The sequence below is a fragment of the Diabrotica undecimpunctata genome, chromosome 4 (assembly GCF_040954645.1).
Source record: "Diabrotica undecimpunctata isolate CICGRU chromosome 4, icDiaUnde3, whole genome shotgun sequence".
Classification (NCBI taxonomy): Eukaryota; Metazoa; Arthropoda; class Insecta; order Coleoptera; family Chrysomelidae; genus Diabrotica; species Diabrotica undecimpunctata.
The window spans coordinates 142195819-142212815 of record NC_092806.1 but is presented as its reverse complement, the minus strand read 5'-3'; the positions used below and the strand labels follow the sequence as shown (position 1 = coordinate 142212815).

At 32.7% G+C, this 16997-nt stretch overlaps 1 protein-coding gene across 1 annotated transcript; it reads right to left on the bottom strand.

The window, feature by feature from the left end:
- Positions 1–2797: 2797 nt before the first annotated feature.
- On the bottom strand, positions 2798–14251 carry LOC140438469 (uncharacterized). Its single transcript, XM_072528138.1, has 2 exons — positions 14177–14251; positions 2798–5281 (listed from the first exon to the last, which is right to left on the bottom strand). Exons 1-2 carry the CDS (start codon positions 14204–14206, stop codon positions 4985–4987), a joined length of 327 nt encoding a protein of 108 aa, XP_072384239.1. The 5' UTR covers positions 14207–14251; the 3' UTR covers positions 2798–4984.
- Between the last annotated feature and the right edge of the window lie 2746 nt (positions 14252–16997).

Here is a 16997-nt window from a genome sequence, read left to right as displayed (position 1 = left end):
AAAAAATTCCAGGACTGGCTTTGGAAAAATTAATTTAGGGATTCGTATTAAATATTACACCCTGTATAATTTTTTTTTAAAATGCAATAAGTGATTTTCAAACTACATAAATAGCCAATGAAAACGGCATATGCGACAATGTTGTTGCACTTTTATTAAATTTTTAGTGAACGATCAAATCTTACCAAAAATAGAACAACTATAATGAAGTATCAAATTATAAGGTATTAATTTAAACAAATGTTATAAATTTCAAACATTTTAATTAAAATGAGTTCCTACAACATCATCTAATACGTAGAAAATTAACATCTTTACTGTCACTTTGTATTATCTCTACGATAGAATCAATTATTTTTCAATTTTAAATTTTTACTCATAGATCGTATTGGGGCATTATTTTCGATAAATAATAAATTAAATTGATTAAAAAGTCAAACCTCTTGTATGTGTTAGTTTTTGTTGATTGTAAATGATAATAATTTTATGTCAAATAATAATACATTGCATCAACTGTACTAAATAAAAATAAATCTAAAAAAGTTTAAAATGAAGGTTGGCGTTGACCATTTGACGTTTCTTGATATTTTATACCCATTGTCATTATTGTCATTATCAATTGTTATTTATGTGTACAAGAATACATATTTCTTCTGTCATATCTACGTTAAGTACATTGTGTTAGTTTTGGTAGAGCTTTTGTTACTTTCGTTCAAAATGCCACATCAGTTTTCGACCACAGAATATGCAGACATAATATTTGTTTATGGATTCTGTAATGGGAATGGTAGGGCTGCTAGTAGAGAATATCGCAGGAGATTTCCTAATCGTCGAACTCCCAGTCATCCAACATTTGGGTCAGTTTTTAATTATTTGCGAGAAAATGGCACTTTTCCTAGTGGAACAACAGAGCGACATGTAGATGAAGCGCAGGAAGATGACATTATGGACGCCGTTACTATGAACCCTACAATAAGCACTAGACAAGTAAGTCGAGAACTCAATGTTACTCAATCAAAAGTAAGTAGAGTCTTACAAAAAAATAATCTATACCCATATCAAATTCAAATGGTTCAGCGACTACATGCTGGAGATGAGATCGATAGGTTGGAATTTTGTAGATGGATTAACAATAATCGACCAACGCTATACAGGACACTATTTATAGATGAAGCCCAATTTACCAGAGACGGGATAAATAATTCACGAAATTCACATGTGTGGGCAGAAGAAAATCCCCATGCTATTCGAGAACGTCGTTCTCAGTTAAGGTTAACGTGTGGATTGGTGTCATAAATAACCAATTAGTAGGTCCTCACTTTTTTGATGGTCCTTTAACAGGGCAGGTCTATTTGAACTTTCTACAAAATATTTTGCCGAATTTGCTTGCCAACGCGAACGTTGCTATCCGAGGGATGTATTTTCAGCATGATGGGGCACCCCCACACTTTTTACTGGCAGTGAGACAACATCTCAATAATGTTTATGGCAACAGGTGGATAGGACGTGCAGGTCCTATTTCGTGGCCTTCAAGATCCCCTGATTTCAATCCCGTTGATTACCATATTTGGGGACGATTGAAGCAACTAGTTTACGCAGTGAATATTAATAACCGACAACAATTAATTGATGGAATTATACATTGTTGTAATGCTATTAGAAACGATCCCCAGAGTATCCGTAATTCAATACGTCAATTAATAATTCGGCAACAAAAATGTGTACAGGCTGCAGGGTTCCATTTCGAAAATCCATTTTGAATTATTTTTATTTTGTTACCATTATTGTATCTTTTTCAGTTCTAATTTATGGGTTTATCATAACTATGTACATATTTTTAGTTTTTTTTTAAATTGTTATTCGCTATTGTTAGTAGTTACTGTTTTTTGTTGTGCAGTGACTCAGTTTATCATTTCAATTAAAATGTTTGAAATTTATAACATTTGTTTAAATTAATACCTTATAATTTGATACTTCATTATGGTTGTTCTATTTTTGGTAAGATTTGATCGTTCACTAAAAATTTAATAAAAGTGCGACAACATTGTCGCATATGTCGTTTTCATTGGCTATTTATGTAGTTTGAAAATCACTTATTGCATTTTAAAAAAAATATATACAGGGTGTAATATTTAATACGAATCCCTAAATTAATTTTTCCAAAGCCAGTCCTGGAATTTTTTAGTTTAGCTAATACCAGTCGAATGCTTGATAGTAGTGTACTGTATCATGCAAAAATTTAAAAAATCAAATGAGCCGTATAAACACTACAGTAAAATGAAATAAATGGTCAATTACACAAATCACCCTGTTAATTAATAAAAAAGAGTAGTTGACATTTTTTAGTGGCCACATGATATGCTCCCTGAGGGACTCTACATACGGTAGAAGTATGTAAAGTTCCTCATGACTCACCCTGTATATTTACACTAAAAACCGTTATTCTAATTTTATATGTAAACTTTTCGTATAATCAACGAATTTTTATAAGATTTCCATTTGTGAAAAATTGGAAGGTGATAGAAAAAAACTAATGTCAGTTTCGGATTCAGGAGGTCAAAATTACCTAGCAAAGGATGTTTATTTTAAAACATCAAATTCATTGTTGACCTGTGTTATATTTTCTACGGTGTACAGATGTACAAAATACCTTCACTTAATTCGGCTTAAGTATAGGTTATACTTCCCATAAAAGTTTAAGTGATGTATTAAGTAAAAATACAAATATTAAAAAAAACGTTTTATTAAGAACACAATAAAAAAGTTATGTACATAATATTGATTATAATGGGTGATAAAAATAATATAAAGATGACTTATATTTGAAATTATAAAATTGTTGGCCGTGACAAATAAATTATAAAAAAACTATTAAAAAAGTTGGTCTGAATTAAATTAATTTGTATATAATTTATATTGTATTAATCACATCAAAAAACATAACATTACCAATATTCTGTGTTGGTTTTGAATACACATGACTGTATAATAGATTAAAAATTTTGGTTTCTTCGCTTTTATTGCTAAAAAATAGGAAATAATGGTTTCAGGCTAGAACCTTTAAATCTCTTGGAGACGAAAACAAGCATCAAAATCCCTAGTCAAACCCAAGGGACCAAAAACAGTCATTGTATTGCTAACTTTTTTTGAAGTTTGGTCTAAAAACTAAAGTGGAAGATCAAGTGAATAAAGCAAACAGCCGCAGGCTGCCTGAATAAAACAATATGGAGAAATAAAAATATCGGAAAAGAATATTGAAAGACAGAATTTACAAAACAGTCATCAGACCAATAATGACATATGCGCCAGAAACACGACCTGACACAGAGAGGACAAAAAGAATGGTAGAAACAGCAAAAATGAAAACACTTAGAAAAATTGATGGTAAGATACTATGGGACATAGCTTGAAGTACAGATATACGACGTAGATTCAAAATGGAGAACATCAAGAACTGGGTAAAAAATAGAGGAGTAGAATGGAACGGGTATATAAGCCGAATGACAACAAATAGAGTAGTAAAGACGGCAAGATATGGTTCCCCAATAGGAACATGATCAGTAGGAAGACCACGAAAACGATGGAAAGACAACTTACTGGAGGCACATTGAAAAACAGACAGAATCATATCTACATAAAAAGAAGAAGAAGAAGAAGAAGAAGAAGAAGAAAAAGAAGAAGAAGAAGAAGAAGAAGAAAAAGGAGAAAAAGAAGAAACATAGAACATATATATATATATATATATATATATATATATATATATATAATAATGTATATAATATATATGTATACATAGGAAGCTAGACATGCGCAACCATTAGAAAAATTATTTGGCATAGTTGACACGACGATTTCATAACTATCGAGACTACAAACCAAACTTGGAGATATGAAAAATAGAAAAACTGCAAAAATCGATGGAGTACCTAGGACACTTTCTGCCACTTATTACTGATAGAGTAATACAGGAAGTATTCAGAGGCTGAAAAGGGCGCTCTTTAATCATTAATATATTTGTTACCAAAGGATTCGCAAAAAATAGATAATTAAATATTTTAAATCAATATAGTGGAAAATAAAATATAATTATAAAGCTTGTACTGTCACATAAAAGTGGCTATTTAGCGAAAAAATTAAAACAGAGGATATAAAGCTGGTCAAAGCTCTTGTGGAAAGCTAATTGGAGATTACAGTTTGATTTTTGAGAGGATTTTTCCATACATAGTATGTAGTCGCTCGTTGTTATCTAGGCATCTTCTCCTTGTCTACCTATTGCACATTTTTTATAACTTTCTCGTAGTTATTGTTAATCTTATCTTAGTTCACCGATTTCCTTTTAGTGTTTTATATTCTTGTCTTCCCCGTCGTATAATATTCTATATTTCAGGAATCTCTTATTCTGTAATTTGCTTTTGGTCTTTTATTGCTTTTCCAGCAATTGATCTCAAAGCCATGGTAATGAAAGTTCTAGGTTCTTTTTTTTTTTTCTTGCTATTCCACTATATCTTAGCTAAAATCAGATTTGTTTAAATGATTTAATTCCCAAATTAAACGAGTACTTTAATAATGAGCTTGTTAATATATAATATATTAATTATTTTCAGAAAGGAATAAAATTTTATTAGACTGTAGACCAATAATATATATCAGATGGACAGAAAGAGCAGCATTTATAGTAAAGGTGAAAATACAAAACCAAATATATGAAAAAAAGCATCAATAAATAAATAAGCTGCCCAAATCCTCCAAGCTGTGTGTAAGATTAAAAATTTAATAATTTTGATTTTATTAAAATATCCCTATAACGTAATAAATTATAATTTTGTTCAATTTTTTTTTTCGTAACTGTATTAATTATATATTTTAATTAATAATTCTTGTGAAGTGCAGCCTTATCAGAATAAAAAAAATTGTAAACATATCACAAAATTTTAAGGTCGCTAACATTATACTATAGGTACATAAAAACCCCCTTTTACTTCACTTAGTAATAGTATCCACCGAATCCACCATAATAAGGGTATCCTCCAAATCCGTAATATCTGGGAAAGCCGTAATATCCGTAACCACCATAGTAGGGATAGTATCCTCCATAACCTCCATAACCTCCGTAACCTCCGTATCCATAGTATCCTCCGTAACCGTATCCTAATCCTCTTAAACCATAACCTCCGTATATTCCCCTTTTTGCTGGTTTCTTTTCTTCTACTGATACTTCTTCTACTTCAGATGATATTGCTTCTTCTGCGGTTACTACTAACATCAGAATTGATATCAAAGCCTGAAAAAAATTAAAAATCAATAAAACTTTTATAGCTCAATGGAAACATGATTATATTAATATGTTTAAAAATTCTCATGTAATGATATAAAATATGTTTGTGGTCTAGATAATACACCAGCTGAGTTGATAAAGCGAATAGATGAAGATGTTATAAAGATAGTCGTAAAACTTTTTAATGCAATGAATATCAATGGAGTTATTCCCATAAACTCGCTCAAATCCATATCTCTGTCCATATCTATATCTGTCGTAATATATAAGAAACACAATATAAAAAATGCTCAGAATATCAATTAATTGGTTAATGAGCCACACTCTTACCATTTTCCTAAGAATACTTCACAATACAACAGAATTAGACTCAAATGCGAAGAAGATCTCGAAGATGCTCAATTTGGTTTTAGAAACACTATATAGTTATATAATATAAATAATAATAAAGAATAATACTATGAAATATTTAGAAATACTAGGGAAGCACTTTTTGCGCTAAATATCCCATTACAAAAATGACGTGATCAAAAAAAGAGATGTATTTGCATACTTCATGGGCTTTAAAAAGGCATTCGATAAGGTATAGCATCTAAATATAATGCAGATGCTAAACAATATAGGAATAGATGACAAAGATATTCGTGTTACAAAAATCTGTACTGGATACCGCTGTCGTAAAAATTGGAGATAACTACTTCGACGAAATTTCCATACAACAAGGAGTCACACAAGTTTGGCTTTAGTCTTCAACATTTTTCGATATTTACTCGGACCAGTTGTTTAAAAAGGCACTTGTAAAACAGACACATATGGAATAAAAATGAACGGAGAACTACTTAGTGAAATTGGATACTCTGAAGATACAGTAATTCTGAATTGAAGATCTTCTTGAAGGTCGTAACTCACATTAAGATGCAGAGCTTAGTGAAAACTAAGAGTATCGAGAGTAAACTAAATTGAAGCATTGAAAATTTGAATTCATATATTTGTCCTGAAGATACCATGGACAGCAAGAAAAACTAATGAGGAAAATGTTTTATCTGGATTATGTAGTGAGCGGAAATTGATATATAGAATACTAAAACTGAACCTTAAAGGCAAAATAGAAGGCTGTAGATGTGTAGAAAACAAGTTTCTTGGTTAAAAACATTCGTGAATGGAATGCAGGACACTTGAATCGCTTATTTGAGAAATCTCACATGTCCGTAAATATGACATTTTTTTTAGCTTAACAATATATCCTCATATAGACGCATAGTTTAAGGAGAAGTCTCACATGTCCAATACATATAACACTTTTAGCGCCACTATAAAATAAATATTTATTTTAGAAACCACACAAGTTATGGACATACGGTGTTTTTCAAATAAACTGCTTATAACGTCTACGTGACAACGTACACAACGGATTGAACATGTTTATGTTTAAATATTTTTACAATGTCGTCGTCCGAGGAGGATCGGTCTGTGGAAGAGATTTCTATAAAACACAAAAAAGAACTGAAAGGCAAAGAACATCTGAATTACAGAGACACCAAAGTAAATTAACGGAAAATGGGTGCAACATGCTGATAAGATAATTTGTCGATCAAATTTCACTTAGATAAGCTTTTTACTTTTAGCTGTAGGTCACGCTGATTTCTTGAAATTCCTGAAGGTGATCGGCAAGAGATTTTTGATAGATTGTATGCCTTAGAGGCGAAAAATAAACAAGAGTCATATATGCAAGCTTTAATTGAGTGTTAAGAAATTGCAAGGAAACGATCTATAGAAAATCAAAATAATTCAAAATCATAAAGAAAACCATATAAATACTCTGTGTCCTCTAGTTCGGCCAGGTACAGTGTTTGTAAAACCACTTTTGTTAGAATTCATGCGACCACTGTAGACCGTGTTCGGCGCTTGGCTAACTTACAAAAAAAAGTTTTGTGTTTGTTTTATATCCTTGTATATCCATCGTCAGTTTATTCTTTTTTCCTCACAACAACAGAAGATTTTTTTATTTTGGCTACAAACTTAACAGGAAGTACCCATGCTTTATATTGAAGTACTGGCTTTTATGAATTTTTACATTCTTTTTAATATTGTTCTGGAGCTATTTTCTTGTGGCATTTTAAAGTAGTTACTATTTAAATGGGAATAAGCCACAATTAAAGGTTAAAGTACTTTTATTAACGTTTTAATTTTCACTTCGAAAATCGTTCTCAAAATACAAAAATTAAACATTAATATTTAATGTTTGTATCTTGTTTGTAATTTGCTACAGATTTCAGTGTTGAGACTTTCCTCATAAATTGTTTTAAAAGCAAGTTTATGTCTTTTTTTGAACTTTTCTAGCCATTCATTACTGGCCCTGAAATCAGCCACTTCCAATGGTGTAGAATATATTTCACTTTAAAATGTTTTTATTATGTCTGATTCATTTTTTATTATTATTAAGAGAGTACTCATTGATTGACCGAATTGTTCAGCAACATCTTTCTTTTTTTGACAGTGCTTCATAGCTTCAAGCACGTCTAACTTATCAGCAAAACCCAAAGTTTTTAGTTTACGTTTCACAGCACTCATGTGTTAACAGTTTTATTTATACTGTCGTAAACATTGATGTGTATTGCCGTAGAACCAAACTACTTCAGACAATTTTTCAATCTACAACAGATAACTTGCTTCGCTAAAGTTCAAATAAAATCAAAAATACTAAAATTAAATACCTGACACGTAGCAAGCAAGCACGTGTTAACGTGAGTCCTAAATTACTTAAGTGACAATCCTATTTAGTGTATACTTCTAAAATGTCGCGATATTAACATCATATGCAGGTTGTACTGGGGACAAACAGCAAAAATCAAAGTTGATAATAAGTTAACCGAAGAAATTGAGATTCGTCGAGGTGTGCGTCAGGGTTGTGTGCTTTCTCCACTATTATTCAATATATATATATATATAGCGAAACAATATGTCAGGAAGCGCTCCTAGAGCAAAACATTGGTACGAACATTAACGGAGAGTTAATTAACAATATACGATACACTGATGACATGCTAATAGTAACAGATAACCTAGCAAATTTACAGCTTTTGATGGAAAACATAAACAACCATACCAAAAAGTATGGTCTAAAACTGAACATCAAAAAGACTAAATTCATTATTGTAACAAAGAAGCTATACACCAATGTGAATTTAACCATAAATAAAATCAGCCAGTTGAAAGAGTTACGTCCTACAAATGTTTAGGGGTTTGCTTCACTGATACTAATGACCAGACAAGAGAAATCAAGAGGCGAATAGAGATAGCGAGACAATCGTTTGTCAAAATGAACAAAGTTCCTATGCAGCCGGGACATAAATATAAACTTAAGAACGAGAATGTTAAGGTGCTATGTTTTTTCCGTTCTGCTGTACGGCATGGAAGCCTGGACACTGAAAAAGATAAACATCAAAAACATTGAGGCATTCGAGATGTGGTGTTACAGGAGAATGTGGAAAATACCATGGACAGAAAGAGTAACAAATCAAGATGTTCTGCTGAAGATGGGGAAGGAATGCGAAGTCATAAAAACTATACAAACGAAAAAACTGGAATATATGGGCCACATAATGAGAGAAGAAAAGTACTCTCTGCTTAGACTCATAATCCAAGGAAAAATCTCGGGAAAGAGAAATGTGGGACGTAGGAGGATTTCCTGGTTGCGAAATTTAAGGGAGTGGTATAGGTGCAGTTCAATACAGTTGTTCAGAGCTGCAGCCAACAAAGTAAAGATTGCTGTGATGGTAGCCAACCTCCGATAGGAGACGGTACTGCAAGAAAAAAAAATTGTTTTCTAAGAAAGAATGGTCTAGGGAGAATTATATAATATTAGAGTCTTCTTCTTCTTCATTTTGTGTAGATATGACTCTGTCTATTTTTCAATGTGATTCCAGTAAGTGGTCGTTCTATCGTTTTCGTGGTCTTCCTAATGATCGTCTTCCAATTATGGAACCGTCTCTCGCCGTCTTTACTATGTACTTTGTTTGCTGTCATTTGGTTTATATGCTTGTATACCTGCTGTTTCCAATATTATTTTTGTCCCGTCTGTGTCAGGTCGTGTTTCTGCAGCGTGTGTTATTATTGGTCTTTATTGGTTTTGTACATTTTAACTTTCTTCTTTTTAATAATAGAGTAGTGGACTAAATGCGGTGGAGGACCGATAAGAGATCTAAATGGCCATGATGAAGCATATATTGTTGATTCCGCACTCTTCAAGAGTATGCTATCATTAAGCCGAGGCCTTATCGTGGCTTACCAGGATTTTTTTCTCTTTCAGAGAAAACAACTGCCTCCAAGACACTTATGACCGATTTGTGAAACATGATATAGATTATAATTTTTATAGAATTTAATATTAAGTAATTTTGGATTTACTTTATACTTTACGTGGTTTAATTCACTATTATAAAATAATAATAAAGAATCATGAGTTTTTATTTAATATAAACTTCATTCAGAACTAACTCGTGTTTAATATTCTCGTGCAATACAGACAACGTATGGCGCATTTTAATATTATGAAGAAGAATTTCATATTTTAGATGCAAACTCGTATTATACAACATTTAAATTGAAAAGTTTGGGATATGAAAAATAACAATAAATATTGTGCATTAAAGTATTATGAAAATACAAATATATATTTACTTTAAATTTATTACAAGATACTAGTTTTTTTTTAAATCCCCCCTTTGTTTTTAGTAGTTTTAAGCATGCATATACATGGACAACTCAATTGAAAAACTAGGAATACAAAAACCCATTTCTTGCCAGGGGTGCGTTTTCAAACCACTTACTTTGAAATTTTTTCTTAATAACAGTATTCCGAAATGTTACATTTTGACTGCATTTCTGATTTCTTGTTATCATCTTTTAACAATAAAAAAATTGCAACACAATTTCATTTAACATTTTCCAATGTAAAGCCTTAATTACGCAAAAAAAATAAAAATACAAAAAAAAACTTAAAATTATGAAAAACAGTAAAGAAATTTGGTTAAAGAAATGTTATAAGCAAATTTTTCATTAAGAATATTAAGTCAGAAATGAAACGTTATTCAGCAATGAATGGTGTTCGCTAAACTAACAGCAATTCTTAACTATAAGCTATTTACAGCCAACTATAACTAGGATTTTTATCGACGGTTGTATGTACTAATAAAAATTTATACAAAAAATATTATAATAAAACACATAAAGATTTTGAAGAATACGCAGCAACTAGAACTTGTATAACTAATATTGTAATATAATAACTATGGTATTAAATCTGTTTTTGTGGAAGTTGACTTTTGTCCTAACCATAGTATGACAACTATGCTCTAATTGGAAGTAATTTATTTGCCGTTTCGCATGAAATACTTTAATGTGCATGCAAATGTACATGTAATAGCAACATAAACAAACAGTGAGTGCAATGGAAAAATCTATAGATTAGCTAGGATTATTAATAAAATGTACAAAACCTTAATCGTAGCCCGAAAAATAATAAAACCAGCAAAAGATAATCGATAATACCGAACAAGTCACATACGATGAACACACTCCTAAGAATCATAGACACCAGAGTTCACTCCAAACTGGAACTAGATATTGACGACACGCAATTGGGCTTCCGCGACGGTGTGGGCACAAGAGAAAAACTATTTGCTTTTACTATTATTAAAGGATACTTAGACATTAGTCGAGACCTTTACGTTTGCTTAATAGACTACAACAAAGCCTTCAATCGGGTTCATCATCATCATCATCATCTCAAAAGTACATTGCTGAACATAGGCCTCTTTCTCGTGTTTTCAACCCCGTCTATATTGTGCCATTCTCATCCAGTTTTTATTTTGTCTTCTTAAATCGTGAGTCCATCGTGTAGGGGGTCGACCGACGCTTATATTATCTTCCCTTGGTCTCAATTCCAATAACCTCTTTCTCCATCGCCCATCCGTTAGTCTAGCTATGTGTTATGCCCATCTCCATTTTAGTCTGGCTATTCTTTCGATGACGTCTTCTTCTCCTAACATCTTCGTTTTTTGTTTTGTCTCGCAGTGTGATTCCTAACATGGATCGTTCTATTCTTCTCTTCTTTTATTTATATATATTCGGGGATTCTACAGTATTCACTGCCTTTCCTTGCTCAACCGTTTTCATCTCTCTCTCTTGTCCCATTCTCCATCGTTTAGGCCTCTCTTACTCATGGCGTCGTCTACTTCGTTCTTCCAGGATTTTCAAGGTCGTCCTCTTTTCCTCCTTCCTATGGGGCTCCATTCAGTTATTCTCTTTATTTATGCTGTCACTAGTTTTTCTTACATGTCCATACCACTTTAGTCTTTTTTGTTCTATGTATGTTAGTATGTCTGTTTCTATTGACGTTCTTTGCTTTATTTCGTCATTACTTCTCCTATCCATTCTTGTTACTCTGCAGCATCTTCGCAGGCATTCCATCTCTGTTGCCTGTTGCTACTATCTTACTGGTGTGGTGTGGTTACTGGATTTGTCTTGTGTTAATTATCACATAATGCACTCCTCTCGTTAACACAAATCTACAACGCGGTATTAAGATTAGGAAAGTTTTCTTCACAATGCCAAGTGAAAAGTTATGTTATTCCATAAAATAGGCAAAGCTTATATAGACTAGAATAGCATCCGTAACTGCATATAGACTCATTAGTTTATTACCATCTCTTGCTAAAATTGTTGAGAAATTAATAATAAAAAAAATTTAATTCTTTCCTAGACAAAAACTACTTAATTCCCGACTAACAATGTGGTTTTCACACAAAAACAGGCTGCAATTGATCAAGGGCATAAAGCAATTAATATCATAAACAAGGATCTGAAGTAAATGCACCATTGGTCTGCAGTCTTCTTGGACATCAAACGAGCTTTTGGTAAAGCCTGGCATACAGGTTTGCTGTATAAAATTAAACAACAACTACCATCAGAGTACCAAAGGATATTCAAATCCTACATAAGAGACAGGTATTTCCATATAAAATATGGTATGGTAATAACAGAATTGAGACCTATAAACTCCGGCGTTACTCAAGGCAGTTTGCTTGGTCCACTGTTGTATCTATTATACATGGCTAACCTACCTTCTTCTGATCAGTGCTTCTTAGCACCAACTCAAGACTCAAAACAGTTGGTCTGTCGTTTTAACTGACAAGAACTACGTGTTCAAGTCGAGCAAAGAAACATGTTGCTCTTTAAGTATTAAATTTTTATCCAATATCATCGACCTAGAGTCACATTAGAATTTAAATTTGGAACAATGTAAAACCATATATTCATGTCACAGCTACAATTTTAGTGTTCAATTACAAAAAAAGGCACTGAAGATGATCTGATCGAGATAGAAAACGTCAAGTTATGCTCCTGTATAAATTTTGACCAAACTTTTTAAAAAAAGTTTTAATTATATATTTTATACCGAAATACAAATGTGAAGTGTTTTACTCCTGTATAAGTTTTTTAAAATAATAGTAGTCAACAAAGAACCAACCAGATGTAAAATAGAAATTGATGGCATCTTTATTAAACTAGTGATGGAAATAAAATACCTGGGAATTACCCTGTCCAGCTACGGAGATCTGGACAAAGAAGTGAGAGATCAAGTACAAAAAGCAAATAGATTGGCAGGATTCCTTAAAAACACTATATGGCGAAACAGTCGCATTAATATTGAGATGAAGTCAAGAATTTGTAAAGCCTGTGTAAGACCAATAATGACATATGCCTCAGAAACAAGGCCCGATACAGCCACAATACAAAGGCTATTGGAAACGGCAGAGATGAGAGTACTGAGGAGAATTACAGGAAATACGCTAAGAGATTGAAAGAGAAGTAAAGACATTAGAAGAAAATGTAACGTACAGTATATAAATGAATGGACACAAAATAGAAAAAAATGAATGGAATAACCACTTAAGCAGAATGGAGGAGACTCGTGTCGTCAAAATAGCAAGAGATAAGTCACCAATAGGCAGAAGAAGTATCGGACGAGCGCGCAAAAGATGGAGTGGCAACCTTCCATAGATGTATTATTCCGCCAATGAACAAGCAGAGTTTCTTTTAAAGAGGAAAAAGAAGAACAACAAGAAAGTAAATCAAACCATGTAATTGTTATAACTAAACATCAGACATACCTACCTATATACCTGAATAAACAAGATATACCTCAATCCTATAGTGCAAAAGACCTCGGCATTTATCATAAAAAAAAACAAGTTGGAACCAAATCAAGACAACTTTCCTGGTCACTTGAAAGAAAATTGAAACGGTCACTAGAAATAAACTATTAGTGTGTAAAGAAATTCCAAAACCCTTTTGGACCTATGCCATTCAATTCTAGGTGTGTTCAAGCAAATCTAATGTTGAAATCCTTCCGAGGTTCCAATCGAAGGTCCTTAGGCAGATTGTTAATGCACCATACTGAGTCTTTAACGAAGTCATTCATCATGATGCTAGGCACTTAAAGTGATTAGACGTTAACTAAAGTTCTAGTACGGTAAAAACAGCAGGGAAGTGAGACGACTTAAGAGATACAAACGCTTGGACTTAAGAGATAGATTTAATAAGGATATTGTTTATAATATAAGACAGTCTTATATTAATTTTAGCTAGTTGAGATATTAGCATTGGCAGGTAAACTTGTTCATTTCTCCATGATTGAATTATCAAAAGTGATTATGGTCCAAACAGGACTGATTTCAAATCTTTACTTGAAAAATAAAAAATAAATAAAAAAAAAATTTCCTATTGCTTAGAATAATAGAAATTTTATGAAATACTACTAATTATTTTTTTAAGAATATATCATTTTCCAATATTGCACTATTAAAAAATCACTTATTTACACATTTTTACACTCACCACAAAAACAATCATTTTTTTGGAAAACATTGTTGAAAAACTGAGACTCTTGTAAAGTCGTACGATATGAGTAACACTGATTGTAATGATATCCTCTTGGTTATTTATAGATGGGGGCATATCCATGCAAACAAAAGATGTACCTTCTAGTTACCCTATCAAGGTTTAAAGAAATTGCATCACGTATTAGGATTTTAGTCTAGTCAATCGCGAATATTATTTTAATTTACACTTAAAAAAAACAAGACATGAAATAAAGATAATCTGAAATATTCAAAACCAAAATTCCAGTTTGTTGATAGGCAAGGGCAATACATAAAATTTAAAACAATAGTTATTTGGCTTTTAAAATTAGTGTAGGTTCTTTAAGCTTAACTATTATAGTTAACAAATGACAAGCAACAACAATTTACTCTGAAAAGTCACAATTTTTAAAATCATATCTTCATATTGTTATTATTCCCCAGACCTTCTCGGACATATAAAATGAACGCAGGTGTTTTTTCACAGGCAAAATTATAGGCTACTGACCACAATAGCAGAGGTTGCGTCTGTTGAGGGTGGGAAAATTTTGTAACTCAATAATATTGTAAGCCACGCCCCCTTCACATGCGCAGAAGCGACTATATTTTAATCGTTGACAAAAAATGGCGATAGTGGACACATCGCTACCTGTCAAATATCCTCTGTCACTTCTTATACAGCCACATCCTCTGCCAACGTCAAATGCCAACTGTCTTCTTGTTTCTCGCAATTCTTCGTTTTCTATTGCCTAAACGTCTTAAAGGGAAAAGGAAAAGTTCTATGAATAACAATATACTGCTACTAATGGAAATAAGAAGAAAATCAAAGAATAACAAAATAATGTACAAAAATATTCAAAGACAAATAAGCATCGAAATACGAAAGGTCAAAGAAAATTGGTTAAAAATACAATGTGAAGAGATAGAGTTGATGGAACAAAAACACGATACATTTAATATGCATAGAAACGTAAAACAAATAGCTGATCTTCAAAAATCTAACACAGCTAGCAAACTGCAAGATCAACGGGGCAACATCATCACAGATAAAAATCAATAAATATGCTTCTTCTTCTTCTTAACATGCCATACACCAAAGTGCGTAGGCGACTATCTCATTACTAGAATTCTGTTCTTGGCGGCGTGACACAGCTCGCCTGTATTGTGTATTCCTGTCCATTCTTTAATATTCCTTAACCAGGATAATTGTTTGCGGCCTTCTCCTCTCCTACCTTCGATCTTCCCTTGTAGGATTAACTGTGGTATTTCATATTTTGCTCCTCTCAATATGTGCCCAAGGTAACCAATCTTGCGTTTTTTAATTAATTCAAAGAGTTCTCTTTCCACGCCGGCTCTCTTAAGGACGTCATCGTTTCGAACTCTATCCACCCAAGGTATGGGTGGATAATAAATATGCATATGGGCCAAATACATACAAGAACTCGTTGATGATATTAGGTCCGAACAACCTCTGTCCTACATATGTTATGACCACTTTGATCACAACTACAACATGGCAAAGCTCCTGGACCTGACAATGCATATGCTGAACTCATAAAGATATTTAACAGCGACGGTACTCAACGACTAACAAAAATATTCAGTGACGTATTTATTTAAACGTTATTTCTAAAAATCATACATCAAAGGATATATAGACTTTGCGAAGAAAAAATCAGCCGTACACAGTTTGGTTCTCGGAACGCAGTGGCTCTTTTTAGCATACAAGTGTTATTTTAACGATGTAGAGATGTAAATTGCGATATTTATGCATGCTTCATTGATTACCATAAAGCATTTGATACAGTAAAATACGACAACCTGATTGAAATATTAACAAATATTGGAATTAACACCTGTGATCTGAGAATTAGCAATCTTCACTGGAATCAAACATCGTCTATCGGCACATAGGCCGGAAAATCCGATGTTATCAAAATCAAACGTGGGGTCTGGCAGGGATGTATACTATCACCCTTACTGTTTAACATAAACTCTGAGGAAATCTTTCAAGAAGGAACAGCAAATTGAAAGAATCAGTGTGAATGGTCAAAGAATAGAAAAAATTAAAACATACACCTACCTTAGTACGAATGTCAATGAAAATTGGGACCAGTTTCTAGAAATAAAATATAGGATAGAGAAAGCAAGATTTACATTTAAAAAACGGCTAAGCTATTTAAATGCCTCGATTTATCACTACCCATACAAATCAGGTTACTATGATGTTATATCTTTCCTATACTATTGTAAGGAGTTGAGTCGTGGACTCTCACAGACGCTACCTGTAAGAAAATTGGGGCTTTCGGAATGTGGCTTTAACATAGAATCCTGAAAATATCCTATACCGACCACGTTACTAACCAGCAAATTTTATTAAGAATGCAAAAAGGAAAAGAGTTGTTTACCACAATAAAAACAGCCAAAATTGAATACCTCTGTCACATCATGAGGAACAGCGAGAGATATGGGTTGCTGCAGTTAATTCTTCAGGGAAAAGTAGAAGGAAAACAAGGAGCAGGAAGGCGAAGAATTTCTTGGCTGAAAAATCTACGTACGTGGTTCAACACAACAACCACAAATGTTTTCAGAGAAGCAGTTTGCAAAATACAGATTACCATGAACGATATAAAAAAATTATACAAAACGACATTGCCAAGACATTGCTCCTGAAGAATGTACACGAATATACTCATCATTATCATTAACTTGTCTCCCTTAGCTCTTTTTATCTGTCGTTGTCTTGTGTGGCTTGCATCCAGTTATTGCTAAAACGCTTCAGGTTGTCAGTCCATCTG

Coding starts and splice junctions, on each gene's coding strand:
- LOC140438469 (XM_072528138.1), bottom strand. CDS start 14,206: ATGTTTTCCAAAAAAATGATTGTTTTTGTG. Junction 5,282..14,176: donor AAAAAATGATTGTTTTTGTG/GTGAGTGTAAAA, acceptor AATTTTTTTCAG/GCTTTGATATCAATTCTGAT.